The sequence below is a fragment of the Brachionichthys hirsutus genome, chromosome 16 (assembly GCF_040956055.1).
Source record: "Brachionichthys hirsutus isolate HB-005 chromosome 16, CSIRO-AGI_Bhir_v1, whole genome shotgun sequence".
Lineage (NCBI taxonomy): Eukaryota > Metazoa > Chordata > Actinopteri > Lophiiformes > Brachionichthyidae > Brachionichthys > Brachionichthys hirsutus.
In genome coordinates, this window is record NC_090912.1 from 8,462,598 (window position 1) to 8,479,317 (window position 16,720).

Sequence of the window (16,720 nt, forward strand, 5' to 3'; positions counted from 1 at the left end):
AAAGGCTTTTTTGAATAAATGCATCTTTCCAAAAAGGTCAAGCACAATAAAAACAAGAATCAAAAACTAGACAGAAATCAAAGGGGAAACTCTAGCCATCTGTTGGCACAACTTCCTCATCGCACCGTGTGACGAGTATTTACCTTCAATGCCATCGCCACCCAAACCTGAAGGCAGTGACAATAGCGTTCCTCAGGTGAAAGCGAGAAAGAGGAAACACAGTCATGACTCACGAGCATCATGCATGCATTTCATTTTGCCCCCCAACCCTCCCCTCATCCGTCTCATGCAAAGAAAATAATGCCACTTAATTCACTGAGCCAGGAAACCCCACCGGGAGCATCTGGAATAGTTTGAATCTCATCAGCAGTTTAAAATGAACAGAAACACGAGTTTCCATCATGGTGGCTCCGGGGCTAACGTTTGTGTCTTACTTTCATACACATGAAGACCATTCAAAAGAAAGAATCAATAGGACTCTCCCTTTTCTGTTAGAACACTGTAACCCAATTCACACTGGCCTGCCTCCAATTTCATATCTCAATCGCCCAGATCCAGATCTTAATCCGGATGACCATAATGTCAGCACATCACGAGTTATCCCTGTAATCTTATTTTGATTGGGCCGTTTGTTTACTTCAGAATATTGGAGAAGAAACATTCAAAAAGGCGTTCTCTCTCTCTCTCTCTCTCTCTCTCTACCCCCCCCCCCAAAAAAAGAGTCCTTAGGATAATTTTATACATTCTTCCTTGGCCTGCGATCCACCTCTAGACAATTACATCAAAATCTGTTTAAACTCACCAAGATATATTCAGGACAAAAAAATATATAAAAAAAATAAAACAAAATGTGGGCAATCTCATAACCTTTAATTATTGTTGGAGGAGGTAATAAAAAACGGGAGCTCAAACCATCAATTACGCAACACCATAATGTTAAGTGGCCCTCCACCCACATCTGTGACGTGACCTCGGAAGGGCAATAAAACGACAACAAAAAAACAAACATGCGAAACGGATGATTTAAAATGCCATTATAATTGAGAGCAAACAGAAAACTGGAGGCAAACCTAAATTAGAGGAGGGCGGCTGAGGGCTGCCAGGGATACTCTGGTGGGCAGCATAAGTAAAACAGCACAACCAAACAGACCAACACCTAATATTTAAGTCATCAAAATAAAAAAAAAAGAAGGAAAATAGAGAGAATTGAGCACAATTCGATGCGTTTAACAACCTCGGTAGCACCGTTTTGGTAAACGCCCACCAAAAGAGAAACGAGATTCACTTTTCCTCAGCCACATAACTGTGGTTACATGGAGGCGGGCCTAAAGAAGAAGAAAGTGCTTACCTCGCACGTCTCTGACTTTACTGAAATTTCCTTTCTGTCTGCAGGAAAACAGGCGCGTCATTTAGCAGAGATTTAACCCCGACTGTGGATTTCTGACAGGACAGCTTCCAAAAACACATTTAAGTCAGCGTTTGGAGATTATTGGCCATTTCACTGACCTCATTCTTCCCTCTGCTCAGCCCCCCGCCCCATCGTCACTAGCTAAGCCTGTATTCTTCCTGTGAATGCCCTCACCTGGTTTGGTTTCCATAGAAACACCCCACTACGAGCGAGCGGCGGTGCTTCCTGTCTGCAACACATGCAGCCTCCTTCCGTGACGGCCTAGAACCTCGACAACGCACACTTTCAACATGATGCCAGCTGTGTTTGCACTCTGTCATAATGGTTAAATTCAATGTTATTTAAAAAGATAGAATTATAAAAATGTTCCAGGTCTATAGACCAGGAAATAGAACAGTCTGCATCGAAGAACTGCCTGCGAGACAGCAGGCCTGGAGACGATGTGAAAACCTCCCTCCAAAAAAGACACAAACAGCTTCTTACAGAAACATATTTATTATTGAAACCTCTGACTTATTTGGGGGAAATAATGAGGGGAAATAATTCACACCCCACATTAAGAAAAAAAAAGCCCTCCCTTTTTTCCTGACTGGAATATTCTGGGTGGCATAAACAGACGAGGGAAAAACAAAAGCACCGGATGAGACAAACGGAGACGGTGAAAGACTCGCACTCGTCCAACTCAAGCCCCAGGATCATGATCTTCATCAATTCAATCCGAATGAGACCCAAAATCTCATCATCATCATCATCAACTGCAGCAGAGCCTGTCAAACAGTTCAAGCATGCTTGGCGGCCGTGCTGTATTTATAGCTCTGTGTCCTTTTTGTGTGTGCGTGTACATGAGAGAAGAAGGGGGGGGGGGGGGAGTGGGAAAGGGTCTAAGAAGGCGGCCAAGCGTGGGAACGTCAGGGCCGCAGTGCGGGGATTGACTTTACAAACTCTCACAACAATCAGCTCTGGCATGTCGTCTGACTAGAGATGCTGAATGTGGAGAAGCAGACAGAACCACATCAGGATCATTTCATTCAGACAGGAAACGCTACAATCCTCTTAAAACGACGCCCACGGCTCAGCGGCCTAGCGGACCGCGAGCCTTTTGGATGGACGTGTCGCATTGATTAGTCTCAGCATGATCTTTCTCAACGGCTGAGGAACAGTAAGTCAGCAATTTTTCTCCTCAGGTAAATTAGATTCCAACCCCCCCCCCCCCCCCCAATTCACAGATGCATTCCAGTCACGGAACGACAGCTCCGTTTATAGATCTTGTAACTCAATTATCAAGAGAAAAAGCATCAGCCTGGGTCTAAAGAGGTTTTTAAATCCGCTCAAATGCCCTATTGGTTGTCGCCGCTGCTTTTCAGAAAAGAAAACACACACCGAGTTCTTCCGGGGGGGTGGGAAATGGTGTAGAAAGACCTTACAACAAGAGGGAGTGAACAAAGGAGCTAAGAATCAGTGTGTGTGGTGGCTCACTGACCTGGATGGACATGACCTGAGGTCAGAATGACACTTTGGGGGGGGGGGCACATTTGCATTCATTTCCCCAAATCAGGCACTAAAATCTCTTTCCACTGACACTCCAAATGAAATCCCTCCGACCACGCCGGTTTGTGAATGTCCCATTTGTGAGCGGAAACTCTCACTCATTCCCACGTTTAAGTGCGAGAGGTACACGATTGTCCCGTAACAGGCCAGCGCACACTCCCGGCACGCATGCTTGAGTAATTACGTAGACAAATGGTCTCTGGAATATTGCTATCTGCTGCACAACTTGGCAAGCAGGGTTGAATATCTCATTTAGGAAGGAGCGGCCCAAGGACAAGCAGGGGGGGGGGGGGGGAGATCTCATTATCTCTCACACACAGACAAACAACAGACTGCAAGCTGCAAATGCCCTTTGAGGAAAATACGGCAATGAGGAAACACCCTGCCTGAAAGAGGATGCACAAGTAACGCCCCCCTACTTGCATAAACCCAGATTGAGCATTGGTTTAAATTGTCCCATTTAGTCTCCACCATGCAATGAATCTAATACGCTGACGAAGCAACAATCAAAACCTCTGGTACAAAAACCAGAGCCCAGCCGGACTTTGGCATTGAAGATGACATCCTGGACACGGACCTACCGCCAAACCTGACTCAGCTTTCCTGTTGGGTCGTTTCCCCACCTTTAACAAAAGACACCGCCTCAGGGTAAGCTGATCGTCGTGACGACGCCACTAGTCAGGCATCCGTGTGCATCTCTTCACTACAAAAATGGCTAAAGTAGCCCAGCTGTTTAAAGATGGCGAGTGTGGGCTTGCCTCACGCTGGTTAAAATACAACCACAAGAGGGCAGTGAAGAGTCAAAGATTTTGATAACCCAAAAAATATGTTGACAATCTGAAGACTTTGTGATTATGTACCCACAAAGCAGTGTTGTGACTGATTTCCCCAGAACTTTTACGTTTAAAATGGGACAAAGTCATTTTTGTGACGTCTTGGGAGTGTTCCAGTGACTTGGATTGAATTCATTGAACTGAAAGCATCGATTGCACAATAAACGCGAGCCATTTATTGTGCAATCAATAAACGCAGCTTGCAAATGCTGGACAAAATGAATCAAATGAAAACGTACGAGGTAGCCAGCAGCTACGAGCCAGTCTAGCCACCAGGTTAATTACAAAATAAACCATGGCAGCCAATAATTGGAGTCCACTGGAGCAACATTTAAGCCAAATTAAAATTGTAGCCATCTTAGCAGAGTAGCTGAAGGCCTGCAAGCTCTGACCAACTTCACGTTTGGGCGACACAGCTTGCAAACCGCCAGACTTTGGTCCAAGTCATCGTCGCTTTCCTTTTTGTTTCCAAACCCAAAATGCTTCCAAGGATTGTACGCCGCTGGATTTATACTCGCCTCCAATCTCCTGAAATCGCTCCGCTCTAACCGGAAGAGAAAGACATCGACATCTGGCCAACTTGCAGTATCCGTGTTCAGTCCGCCTCAGAACGTGTTTTTACATTTAATTTTCATTTTGTGGAAACGAATTAGTTTCAGTCCCATAAACACAAATGAAATAATGGCATACAGAACCAGGTATTGTCAACATCCGAGTAACAAAAGCATCTCAACATAAAAACAAAGAATAATGGCCCCTCCCTGGGAGCAGGAAGGAGACGATAAAAGCCTGCCTGGATCTATTTCTCAAACACAAAGATGAAAAAAAACCTCATGGCAGCGCTCATACCTGGCAAGCTGATGTGAAGCAGCCTGTTACGCTAACACACCTCGCCCAGCAGGACATTCTGCCTTGTCAGGATCAAAGCACGACAGACTGTTCGAGCTTTCCTGCTAATAAAAGTGCCTGCAGGTCTTTAAATTGGCAGTCGCATCAGCGAGCGCTAAATCTGTAGCCACCCTTTAGACTAGCGGGGGGAATAGCTGAAGTAAGCAGCTCAGCGTGGAAGAACCAATTCAGTGGCATTTAAAAATAACTTTTGTGTATACTGAGAAACACTAGACAGACGGCCCAAGTCCATCTAGGGCGGTACGATGGAGCGGGACAGCAAACTTTATAAGAACCATCACGGTCATTAAAGCATCTGAAAAAGTCCCCATTAACTTCCTGTGCAGACCCAACAGGCGGGGGGGGGGGGGGGGGGTGATGATACCCTGCAGGAGCAGACCTGAGACGCGAGCTTGCAAAAACAGCCCCGGCAGCCGATGACAAGGCCTCACGGAGGAGAACGGCGCCCAGACGCGAGTTGGCTTCGGCACGGACCAGCTGCCCAGGAGGCGATGACTCCTCGCTCACACTTACAGCCTTTACGGACGGGACGCCCCGGCCTCCTCCTCAGCATCCTGCATGCCTTGATGCAAATCCACAGCATTTAATTCAGACGCAGAGAGGTGGACGACGATAAGCGCGTTAAACGAGAGAGTTTTATCGGCGCTCAGCGGTATCGTCTGTATGCTGGGGTAGGGCTGGAGCAATATGGATTTTCTTTTTTTTTTTTATTACTGCTGTGAAAAAGTAATGCATCACCAAGGGATGGCGGTTAACCGCTGCCGAGGGCGGCGGCGAGGAGAGGATAGAGACTGGCCTGCCTCCGGCAGTTAGAGTATCTCAGCATAATCAGAGAGATTGAACAGACAGGAGGCAGATATTTTGGCCTGTCAGTCCAAAAAGACGCCAGAAATGACGTCTGGAAGTTATTCAGGAAACTTTTTTTTTGCTTCTTCTTTTGTAAATAAGATGTTTAAAACCTCCCCTGCTTTTTCAACCTCATTCAGCTGGACCAGCAGGGTCAACGACCGGCTCCAGGCTATCAACAACTGCATCCGTCTGCTGCCTCGGAGGCGTCTGAGAACATTTAAAGTGCACGCACCCCCCCCCCCACACACGCACACACACACACACACACACCACCAATTAGCTAGCTGCTTCTAAAAAACACAGATGTAGCCACACATGATGAAGTGTTTCACTGAGAAACATGCGAGTAAAAGGCTGCATCCACCGGAAGGGCAGGGAGAAAATAAGGCCGTTGAGCCTCCCCATCGCTCCGGAAATCTAGCCAGCCTGCCCCTTCCTGACCGATCTGAATGTAAACACGGCTGTCCTCCGTCATGCTGCATCACAGATGGGTTAGCCAAGCAAACAGAGCTCATATCGCCATCAACACTCGTTTTAATAACCGACAGGCTAGAGTTGGGACTCAATGGCAACAACAGGCCTAAATTAACCATCCATCAGCCCCCCCCACTAGGGTGCCTCAGGTTCAGCGACATTAAACATCCGAGAAGTCGAACCCGACTGGACCTCCCGAATCGATGCCGATGACAGCTCTGGGTGTCCGGCGCCATCTCCCCGGATGACGCGCCATGACTTCAAAACTGCAGAAGATGAGCAAGGCTGCATTTTTTTTTCCAAGCTCTCAAGTGGGAACCTGCGATAGCATTTGGAAAAAAACGCAGGGAAATGATTGGATCCAAGAGCGTCTTGCTTTACAGACGCGAGGGTGCTGTAATTATAGAGCCAGAAACGCAACAAAAAGATTTACAATTTGGAAGGAAGCCGAAAGACGCAAAATAAGGCTTGTCCTTTTCAGAAAGTGCAGCAGATCATTTCCCTTTCATATGTCCAGTGGATTAGTGTGAACAGCCCAGAACCATCTTGGTACTTGTGCTGGTTTATAAGAAAACCCACTTGCAATTCTGCTGCTGCACTCAATCCAATATAAAAGAGAAATGAAGGCAGGATGGCAAATATAAAGAACGTCCCTCACCTGCTCGGCTAAAGTGCAGGATTAGACAGGATCGTTCTCCGAGGGAAAGAAAGTTTCTAGCAAGCAGAACAATTTGATACTCGTGCTAAAAACCCTGCCATGTCCACTATAACAGCACAAACGTTCACTATCACTCTCCGCAGAGGCATTCCAGGGGGAAAAAACAAACAAGCATAACAGTTTATACTGGCATTTCCTGGAATGTCAAAGGGGCTGAATGGGACACAAACACAATACCTCAAAAGAAGGCCACAAATGGCAAGCATGTTCAAACATGGACGCAGGACTTCATAGTTACTGGCCACAAATAACTACTGGAGTCGTACGGGCCACAGAAGCGGCTTTCAGATGCCGATCGTCTCCAAAATGCAAAGGAAGGCTCACAAAGTTGATACATTTTCACCCCCTAAACTAAATTCTGGAAACGTTGCGTTATCTCGAGCCGCGAGTAAGCAAAACATGCCCAATAACAGAGAGCTTGGCAACAGAATCCAACATCAGGGATGACTCTCACCCTTCGGGCACAAAACGGGTCTCCTGCAGCCAATTAGGTGGTCGCAATTTACGAGAGGAGTGGAAGGAGAACCTGATTCACCTCAGCGGGGGGAAAGTGAGCTTGTAATGACACATCGCTGTTGGGGTTGAGGCTTTCTGGTTCTCCACACTTAAATATTTCACAGCATTTTAGCCGGGCCAGCTGGCATTTCTCAAAACAACAACAGCAGCAACAAAAAAGCAGCGTATTTGGGATGAGAAGGGTCAAACAATTGCCTCTCATCAGCAAGGCGGTGATGAAGTCACGGCCGAAAGGTTCGAGAGTCTCATCACAATCAGTGCCGAGTCAACAGAAAGTTCCACAACACGTCAGTGCAGAGAGAACAATAACTTTGTACACATTCTTTCCAAATCCAAACATCATCAAACACATTTAACCTGATTTTTTTTTCTAAGCAGATTTGCTCCCATAAAACCAAAGAGATTTACTTTGATTAAAAGTGATTAGTACAACAAAAACTTAATTAGGAAATTAATTGTAGTTAATATTCTGGAGAAATGGACGCTGCTGCTGGAGGGCCTGCAGGTAAATCAGCTCGATTCTCGCGACAGCAATTACATTCGCAAATAACCCAAATAAAACATCCCTTCCTGGGGTCCCACTTCCGCGTCTCACTTTGTAGCGATTTAATCACGGCAACAATCAAACGCGGATTCTGGGTGGGTCGACGCAGGAGAAGAACAATGAGCAGCTGCCTTGCGCACGGTGCGCGCTCCTGATTCGCTGAATGGAGGCGCTTAGTTAAATACACATCCGAGCTCTACGAGCTAAAAAAAAAAGAGAAAACAAATAGTGCAAAGGTGGGTTTTCATGTGATGACGTTAAAAGTGCTAGTATAAAACGCACGCACTCGCGCGCACTTACCGCGCATCCCATTCATAAATCCTGCGCGTCTTCACTTCCAGGCCTCCTCAGCAGGTTGACGACGAGGAGGGCGCGTTCATCAAACGAGAACCAGACCGGAAACGCACGGAAGTCCCGGTAACTGCATTAAACTCAGACGCGTCTCTTTTTTTTTCCACCCCCCCACGTAAATACACTCGTGGCTCGATGTCTCACGGCATCCTCCCGGGCGGCGCGGCTGCTCTGACGCGTAATAACGGACTACATTGCCTCCTGCCTCGGTAGTGCGTTTGAACACGCCTTTATATGGCTGCTTAAAGACGCAGGCTGCCGGCATGGGGGGGCACCTCACCGGATCAGGCCCTTGTCCGCTCCTCTCACAGGAGCCCCCGTTCCTGTCCTGACCCCCAGTTTCTGTTCTCATGTCGTGTGAAGTTTCCCGAAGTTTCAATCACGCAAAAATAAAAATAGAAATAAAATAAAATAAAATAAAAGTACTTTACAGAATTTCATTTGCTCCAAGCGCATCTTCACATTCAGCATCTAAAGGCCTTATTAGTATTTATATTGCAAATAGCAGCTTCCGGCTATAGTGCTGTTTTTATTATACTCAATAACACCAAACACATCAGGAGGGGGGTAAATTCTGACCTTGCAGCGCTTGCATATGTTTGCGGAGACGCATTACACAGAGAATAAACTACACAGGCTGACAAAGATGATGTGAAACATTTTCCAAAGTCTAAAGGTGGAACAATTCAGGACAGCTATAGAATAAGGCTTTAGGGCCACTGAGGTGTGAGTATAAGAAGTGTGAAAATATCTCACCCGCCTCGCCAGCATGCAGGTTCGTTCCACTTATTCTGTCTGAAGGCTTGTGTTCTGTAACCTTTTGACCTTGTGTATTCCACATTGTAAAACCTTCCCTCCATCTCTGTTAGTTTCCATTAGCATCTATTGCCATGGAAATTAGTCGGAAGCTCACCCTGAGCTCCAGAGAAAGGAAATGAATGCCTGAAAGGGCGTCTGCCTCGATGCAATGACTGCTCAGGTTCGTCTCTGTTCTTGCTACAGAATAAGCTGCATGGAGTATCCATCACACACATCCAAAAGTGTGTGTGGGCCATTTCCCCACTACGTTCTGTCCTTCTGGGGACCAGGGGGCCTTTTGTGATGACGATCTGATTCTGTTCCAGATCATGCCATGTTCACCCCCCCCCAATGTTTTCTGGACGTGTGCGTTTCCTGAACTGCTCAGACATTCAGCACCCATGAAGATATTTAATGCAAAAACAGATAACACATATTCAAAGCCTGGTATGGTGAACTTATTTATCTAAATGGAGCCACTCAAGATTGAAGGAAATAAAGGTGAAAAAAAGATAATATTTGGATATTGTACAATAGCAAAACCCCAATTCCTCGTTTTCAGTCAAGTGTAATCCAAGTTGGCTCATTATTTCTTCGCTATTAGGGGCTGCTTCTGAAACATTAATTCTCTTCCTGTATTACCGGCAGAGGCCTGCACTGGCAGCTTTCACAGCACTATTCAGTTACATCAGCTCAGCACATCAGGGTGTGCACGATTCACCCCTCGCTCATTCAGACGTCTGAAGTTTCTGAATCTTCCAAAGAGTCCATTCTCATGTTCTGGCATTTTGGACGTTGGGGAAGATCTTAAGCCATCTGTCGTTTCCCAATCTGGTTTCACCATCTGCTGCTCAGTGATGCTCCAAAGATCAGATGTTGCGGTATCGCCCAGATTTGCACATCTGCATGGTCTTTGCAATTACTGCAACATCATGCGTTGGAGCGAGTACGATCAAACTACTGCTGGTGCGGAAAGATCCCCCCCCCAAAAAAAAACGTTATTTCACAGCTGAGGGTGCACAATAATGTCTGGCTTCACAGTCACACCCGCGTTTCCCCTCCTCTGTCATCCGTTCTGATGTTGCCCTAATTTTAGAGTCGCCAGTCGAGATGCATTATCCGTGTTGCAAACGCACTCTGATGCACTCCCGTGAGCACAGGCAGAATTGGGATGCATTCTGTGTTTAGTCGGTCCCATGAGGAAACGCCGAGCTGAAATCTAAAAATATGTCATTTATTGACGTGAGCCTCCGTCTGCGTGAACAGAATTGAACTGTGTGGCTCCTGTGAAGGATTACAACCAGTTTGAGGTAGTAAATACATTTAAAACTTTTAAAAACAAATGATTTTTAAAACGCAAGACACAAGTTGTGCTTTGAAGTAGACGTGAGAGTTGGCGTTATTGATTCCACCTCAGTTTTGTTTTTACTTTAGCGATCAACACATCCACTTGCACAAGTTCAGCATGACCGATGGCATTTTGGTATTTTAGAACGTCAAATTGGGGCAATTAAAGCAGCTTCTCCATCTTGGCCCTCCGGATATGACTTTCTCGCTTGCCTCGCTTCGGATCGATGTTTTCCAGTCTGAAATAAGGAGATTATCTTGGCACACTGCACCCTATCCTCTCTCGGCTTTTCGGCATGCTTGCACCGGATCAAGTTTTCTTCACTTTCTACCCTGCTGGCGCTTGTGCATCCCCAACTACGCCTCTGTTTGTGGCTGAGAGAATCCAGCCATTTCTACCGTGGGATCAAGTGTCACCTGGAATTCCTTTGTCTGAGGCATAAACTACAGATCCAAAGGTTCCTTCGCTTACGTTATTGGCTCATTTCTGATTGCAATTCTATTTGAGTTCTGAATGAACAGGCAATCACAATTAAAAAGCGACTACAAAATAGAATAATTTATTTAAAGAGCTACCTTGAACAGGTCCATAATGTTTGCTCAGTGATGTATACAGTGGTGTTCACGTTGGAAATTTGAAACATGATATTCTGGACTCTGCTGGGTTTTTGTTTTACACGACAAGTCCGCCCTCAGCACAGCAATGTCCAATTCAGGAGCTCCAGCATATCCAAAAGTCTTGTAGAAAACAAACCATCATGATATAATGTATTCAAATGTACAGTGAGCTTTAAAACACATTTAGCATATCAACACCATGTTCCACTGTAACACGAGGATCACAGGCAGGCTCAGTTCATGTACAGGAGGTACCGCCGTCCGTCGTGTCGTTGACGGCTGAAGGTCGGCACAGTTGTGACAAATAGCCCGACACTTTTGTCCACAAACCAAATTTGCGACCTCGTCGAGTCATTTCAGAAATATTCTCGAAAACGCATTCTTGTTCTCCGTTTGGCAGCTCCTTATAGCACAATGACGTGACGAGGTTATTATGGGATATTAGTATTCATATCAAGAAGAGTTGTGCTTTTGCTCGTCAGTCATATTCAGTGAACATAAAAGCAGCCCGACGTGCGTTTAGAAAGTTGTCGTAGCACACAATTAACCCCCCCCCCCCCCCCAGAAGACTATGAATGTGCCACAATGCTTTAATGTGATCCGTAACACGAGCAACGCTCTGAAAATGTTTCGCTTGAAGCTGATTGATATAAATATCTGGTAAACAATATGAGGCGAGTACATATAGCAAACACGTAATGCAGTTCCGTCAGTGATTAGGCAAAGCGAGCCCTGGGGCCTCTTTAGAGAAAGAAGAGTCCAGTCCTCTGATCAGGTTAGTCCTTCTTCCAAACGTCACATTATTCAAAGCCCCCCCGACACTCAAAGTGGTCCGTTCTCTGTCTGCGTCAAAGGTTGTTTTTCCATAAAGCTCTCGTATGAAATAATAATACAGTGTTTTTGAAACAAGCTTTTCTTTTTTTTTTCCACACAACCTCTCTCGTGCCGTCAAATACATCGACGTGTGAATACGCTCAAATGATTGTCTCTTCATAAAGTACACACCACATAGATTTAACCAGCCATAATGCTCAACACACGCACTCCTACAAACACACTCTTCACAGAGGAGGAAACACTAATCAAGATGACCGCAATGCTTAATATCGGGCGAGAGTCTGTCTGAGAGACAGAACAAATAAATGATGCCAGCAACAACCATAATCAAAGACTCGTCCTCAGTGGTCCTGTTGTTATTGGACGAGAGCTGTGTGTCAAACGAAAGAGGAGAAGCCAGCAGTAGGGGTCTGGGCGGCACATCCCATGCTGCTGGGGGGCCGGTATAGGGTGCTCTGCTGGCTGGGGGGTTCAGATGACAGCAAGGATGGGGTTGGAGTCCGGCTTCCCTTAGACCTAAACAGGGTGGCCTGGCCCTGGCCCTGGCCCTGGACCTGGGGCTGTGGGGATGGGGCGCCCTGGGGAACGAGAGGGGGCAGAGGGGGCACGGGTGGAGGCTGCTGCCGGGACTCCTGCTCCGCCAGAGGTTCGGGCTGGGAGTAGCCGTAGGCCGGCGGGCGAGAGACGCCCTTCTGCTGCCGCCGCCAGGAGTTGTAGTACGTAGGATCGCTGATGTAGTGATTGACGAAGGAGTGGGTCTTCTGCCGGTTCTGATCCACCTCGTACTCGCTGTCGCTGCCCTGTAAGCCAATCAGGAAGCAGAGTTTTAAAAAGAGGAGGAGGCACATACAGGCTCTCTGGAGCACGGATATTACGAGTGTCCACAAGTGAGTCCTAAAAATGAGCACGGATAATATTCACAGGATTTGTTTTTGCTTTTGCTACGACATGAAGCATCCTGTTAAAGTGAAATTTGTCGAACGCTTTGCGTGGGTGAATCCTGTCACCTTTCCAGCATGCCGTGCGAAAGTGCGGGACACAAACAGCAGCAGAACAAACGAGTCGCGTAGAAAACACTCCACATTTGTGCGTGCCTGATAAGTGCCTGCACATCGGCTGCTCTTTTGAGCTGCAACAACTTAGCAGACGTTGAAAGACAATTCATTCGCACAAGTGGCAGGTAAACAGCGGAGGAGGCCAGACAGGGGAAACAAATAACGCCGGCTTGGGTCTCCTACAATTATGGCGCATGTTCAAACTGGGTTGAACAAGCGTTGTGGTTGCGCAGGTATAGCAGAATAAATTGGCCAGGGAGAATTGCTGAGATTGTGGGAAGACAGATGCTCCACAAACGGCTTCTCTGCTTGCTGCAAATCGTGCCTCATCACTTCTGACCTCTCGATCTTGATCTAATTTTTTTACTTGTCCTCCCTATTTCACTCCAAAAACACTGAGCAGTTCCGATCATCACTGAGATGCAGCAGCACTGATTAATGCAATGTTTCCTGTTTTAGGGGAAAGGAATCAGTCGTAAAGACTTTTCAAGACATGAGAATCAGCCCCACGCTTCCTTCCCACGGGAGAACCAAACATCCAGAGATGTCATGTCTGGCCAATCCCAACAGTTAGTTTGGAAATCGAGATTCATAATGGGACATCTATCTATTTTTGCTATCAACTCAAGCAATGATTGTGACAAATAAAATAAGGATCTAGAAGTTTCAAAACAGATTTTTCTTTCACTTTGGAGGACTTTTGAGCTCATTGCTTGTTTCATGCTTGGGCTACAAGTACCTGAGAGTCAGATATCTCAGAGGGTTTCTCAGTGAGGCTGCTGCTCTCTGCTGGGATCAGGTCATTGTACTTTGTGCTGACATCTTCGTCAGAGTAGTGAAGACTTCCAGGACTCGGTCTTGGTGGAGACCTGGAGAGACGAGAACGGATGAAGTGTGAGAGACAATGCAAATAGTTAAAGAAAAAAAGGATTCATGTTATTGCAATCACTTTTCCATTTTGGGGAAATGAAGCAGATTTATTTTAATTTTTTTTATAACTTCTTTGAGAAAACATTTGCGCTAAGACCGACATGATTTGCATCATTATGGATCCAGTGCACACGGACGAAGATGGCGCTGCAATAGCAACGCCATGGCGAGCAGCTTCTGATATAGTTCCTCTTTTTAGGGGGGACTACACTTTAACACTGCAATGCTTATGCAATTAAGAGCACTTAATTTGTTCCCTGTCTTCATACCTTAATGGAGAATGATAAATATCCCCTTTCAACACTGCCCATCTGGGGCGCATGCAGGATTAATGATGAGCCATTAAACATGATGCAATGACCTGGCATAATTTCATATTCAGAATGTATTGCAATAGCCTTTTTAATAAAATAGCAACTACTCAATTCTGTCACCCCAACTTTGCGAGAGAAGCGGAAAACAAAATCCAGCACAAAAACATATTAGCATTTCCATGAAATGGCTATTTGAGGTGATTATAGCTGAATGACAGAGACTAAGCATAAAGCTAAGCATATAGCCTTAAGCTCAGTTCTTTTATGAGTGCAGGTCAAGTGAGAAGACCCTTTGCTTCTTTTTGGTTCCAGTCATCAAAACCATAAAGTGAAGCGGACAGAAGCATCTGTGCAGACATTTACTTTTCTCTCCGCAGTAATGACTGTTCAAGGTCTGCCGAGACTGAATCGGATGGCCAGGCGGCCAAAAATGGGCCGCTAGCTTTCACATCAATGGGCTCATAACATACCGCGGGCTAAGGGAGCATTAACAGAAGCGTTTTGCTCGGTCATGAATGCAAAAATGTTTAAACGATCTGGAAATGGTGTAAATAGAAAAGAAGAGGAAAGACACTGTGACGTCAATGATAAGGCATGACTTTGACATGCCCTCAAATTAAAACATCACAGAGAGACATATGGGAGCGCGAAATCACGAGGAATACCACAACCAGGGATCTGAAAACATGATGGCCATGAAAGGGGTGACATGGCAAAGGGAAGTGAGTGGGGGTACAGCGTAAGGAACACCCCCCCCCCCAAAACAATCAACTTGGAATTAAATCAAAGTGGCGGCAGAGGAGTGTGAGGGAGGGACGGTGGACTCCGCTACAAATCCAAAAATGCTGGTGAGCTTTGAATTATTTAGGAGCGCTGTATATTTCTCCTTGCCTTATCTTAACTCATCCCTCTTTCCCTCGCCCTTTCAAATATCCCACGGGGAGCCCTCCCACTCTTCCTCTTTAGACCACAGATCATTAGCAAACAGTGTGTAAGCAGATTGGAGCACTTCCAAAAAAATAAAAGGAGCAACTCGAGGCCCTTTGATCCCCCTTGATGGCCTCAATGGTCAAGGAGAAAACAAAGACTCATCGGCCCTTAACACACCCCTTCTAGCACATCCCATCATAATATGCATGAACCGCAACAAAAAAGTGCATATTTTTTGTTGTGGTTGTCGATGTAGATTCTGAACTTCCAAACTTTCCATGGCTCCTGGGCTGCAGACTTTTACCCCCACATCAACGCAAGCACATTCCCTTTACTCCTCATACTGCTTGAGTTTGAGAATTTCTTCTTATCTAATGCTTACCTAAACATTTCCAAAGAGCTAAGTCCATTTGATGGATAGAAGGACATGTCCTCATAGCAATGCTGTTTGTGCTTTAACGGTCGAGATAGCATCCCGGAGCACTGAACTCAAAAGAAACTCTGGGCCAGAGACCAAAAGCAAACGACCAGCGTTGACCCACAAGCAGCCTTTGTTTAAAGTGTGATGGGCAGACAAAGAGCGCACACAGATGAGGGTGAATGCTGATGAGCTGGTGTTGTGCTGGTCCTTTTTTCACAAGTTTGTTGCTCTGCACATACACAGAATATCAACAAGGGGAACGGGAGACGAGTGCCATCAGCAGCTGAGCTACGCGAGGCTCGATTTGGCTCAACTGAGACTATTGTGAGGAAAGGGGAACGCACACAGCACCACATTATTAAATCTGTCGGTAGCGCGCAACACGCCGCATGGCAAGAGGAAACTCGGACAACTTTGCATACAGGATATGAACGCAACAAGAAGCTGAACGCTGAACGCTGAACGACCGGGTGTCGACATGTGACCTGCGGCCCGCTAGCAATGATCGACCAACCGTGTGTAGATGCCGTTCTTGCGGCAAAAGGAGTTCTTCACCGAGAGGCGCCTGTTGTTGAGCTCCAGGGCCGTAAAGCGGCCCTCGTCGAGGCGCACCATGTCCCCGTGGTTCAGAGGCAGAGCGGTGCAGTTGCCGTGGTTTCCTGGAGAGAGAGCATGAGGACAACACTGCGTGGGTTTAGGGATGAAATAAGCGACTCATCGCCCTCAATCAAACACATATTCAATTTGAGTCAACCTTGAGCATAATGCTACAAATTTGCAATACATTCAGGCCACATGGAAATTCTAAGAATAAAATGCAGCTTTCTGATTGGATCAGGAGATCATCATCTGTTGTCAGTCCGACTCAGTGTCCACAAGCAGGACAGATCGGCTTCAGGGGGTTGAGAAAAGTTTGGGAGGAGTCAAGAGGGGCTTAGAAGCCTGCTTTGCGTCCCCCAACAAACACAGTCCCGTTTAAGGTCGTCTCACCAAGGCCCCCCCGCTTACTGACCATGGTTACCCTGACATCACGCTAAAGCTACAAAGCCTTGATCTGTGCCTGAACCACTCTACTCCTCTACTGACCATTCCACGCTGCTGGGGGAGCAGGCGAAGCTTTAAAAAAAAAAATAGCCCTCAATGCCCCCCGCCGAGATTACGTGCCAACCATAATGATGTATTAACAGTAAGTGTACCAACATTGATCAACTGCCGCTACCTCACTGTGAGGATAGAGAATTTCTGGGAGCAGCAATGTCACCTGGGATAATTCACAGTGATGGAAATTGGCTCCTTGCTGCAGTGCTGTATTTATATAAT

General features: G+C 46.3%; 1 protein-coding gene across 1 annotated transcript in view; it reads right to left on the minus strand.

The window, feature by feature from the left end:
• Positions 1–12,127: 12,127 nt before the first annotated feature.
• LOC137905313 (protein sidekick-2-like) overlaps positions 12,128–16,720 on the minus strand; it is a 76,375-nt gene continuing 71,782 nt past the window's right edge. Inside the window, 4 exon segments of the mRNA XM_068749538.1 lie at positions 12,128–12,550; positions 13,545–13,674; positions 15,915–16,066; positions 16,068–16,084. Of these exon segments, the coding sequence (XP_068605639.1) occupies positions 12,128–12,550; positions 13,545–13,674; positions 15,915–16,066; positions 16,068–16,084 (722 nt within the window).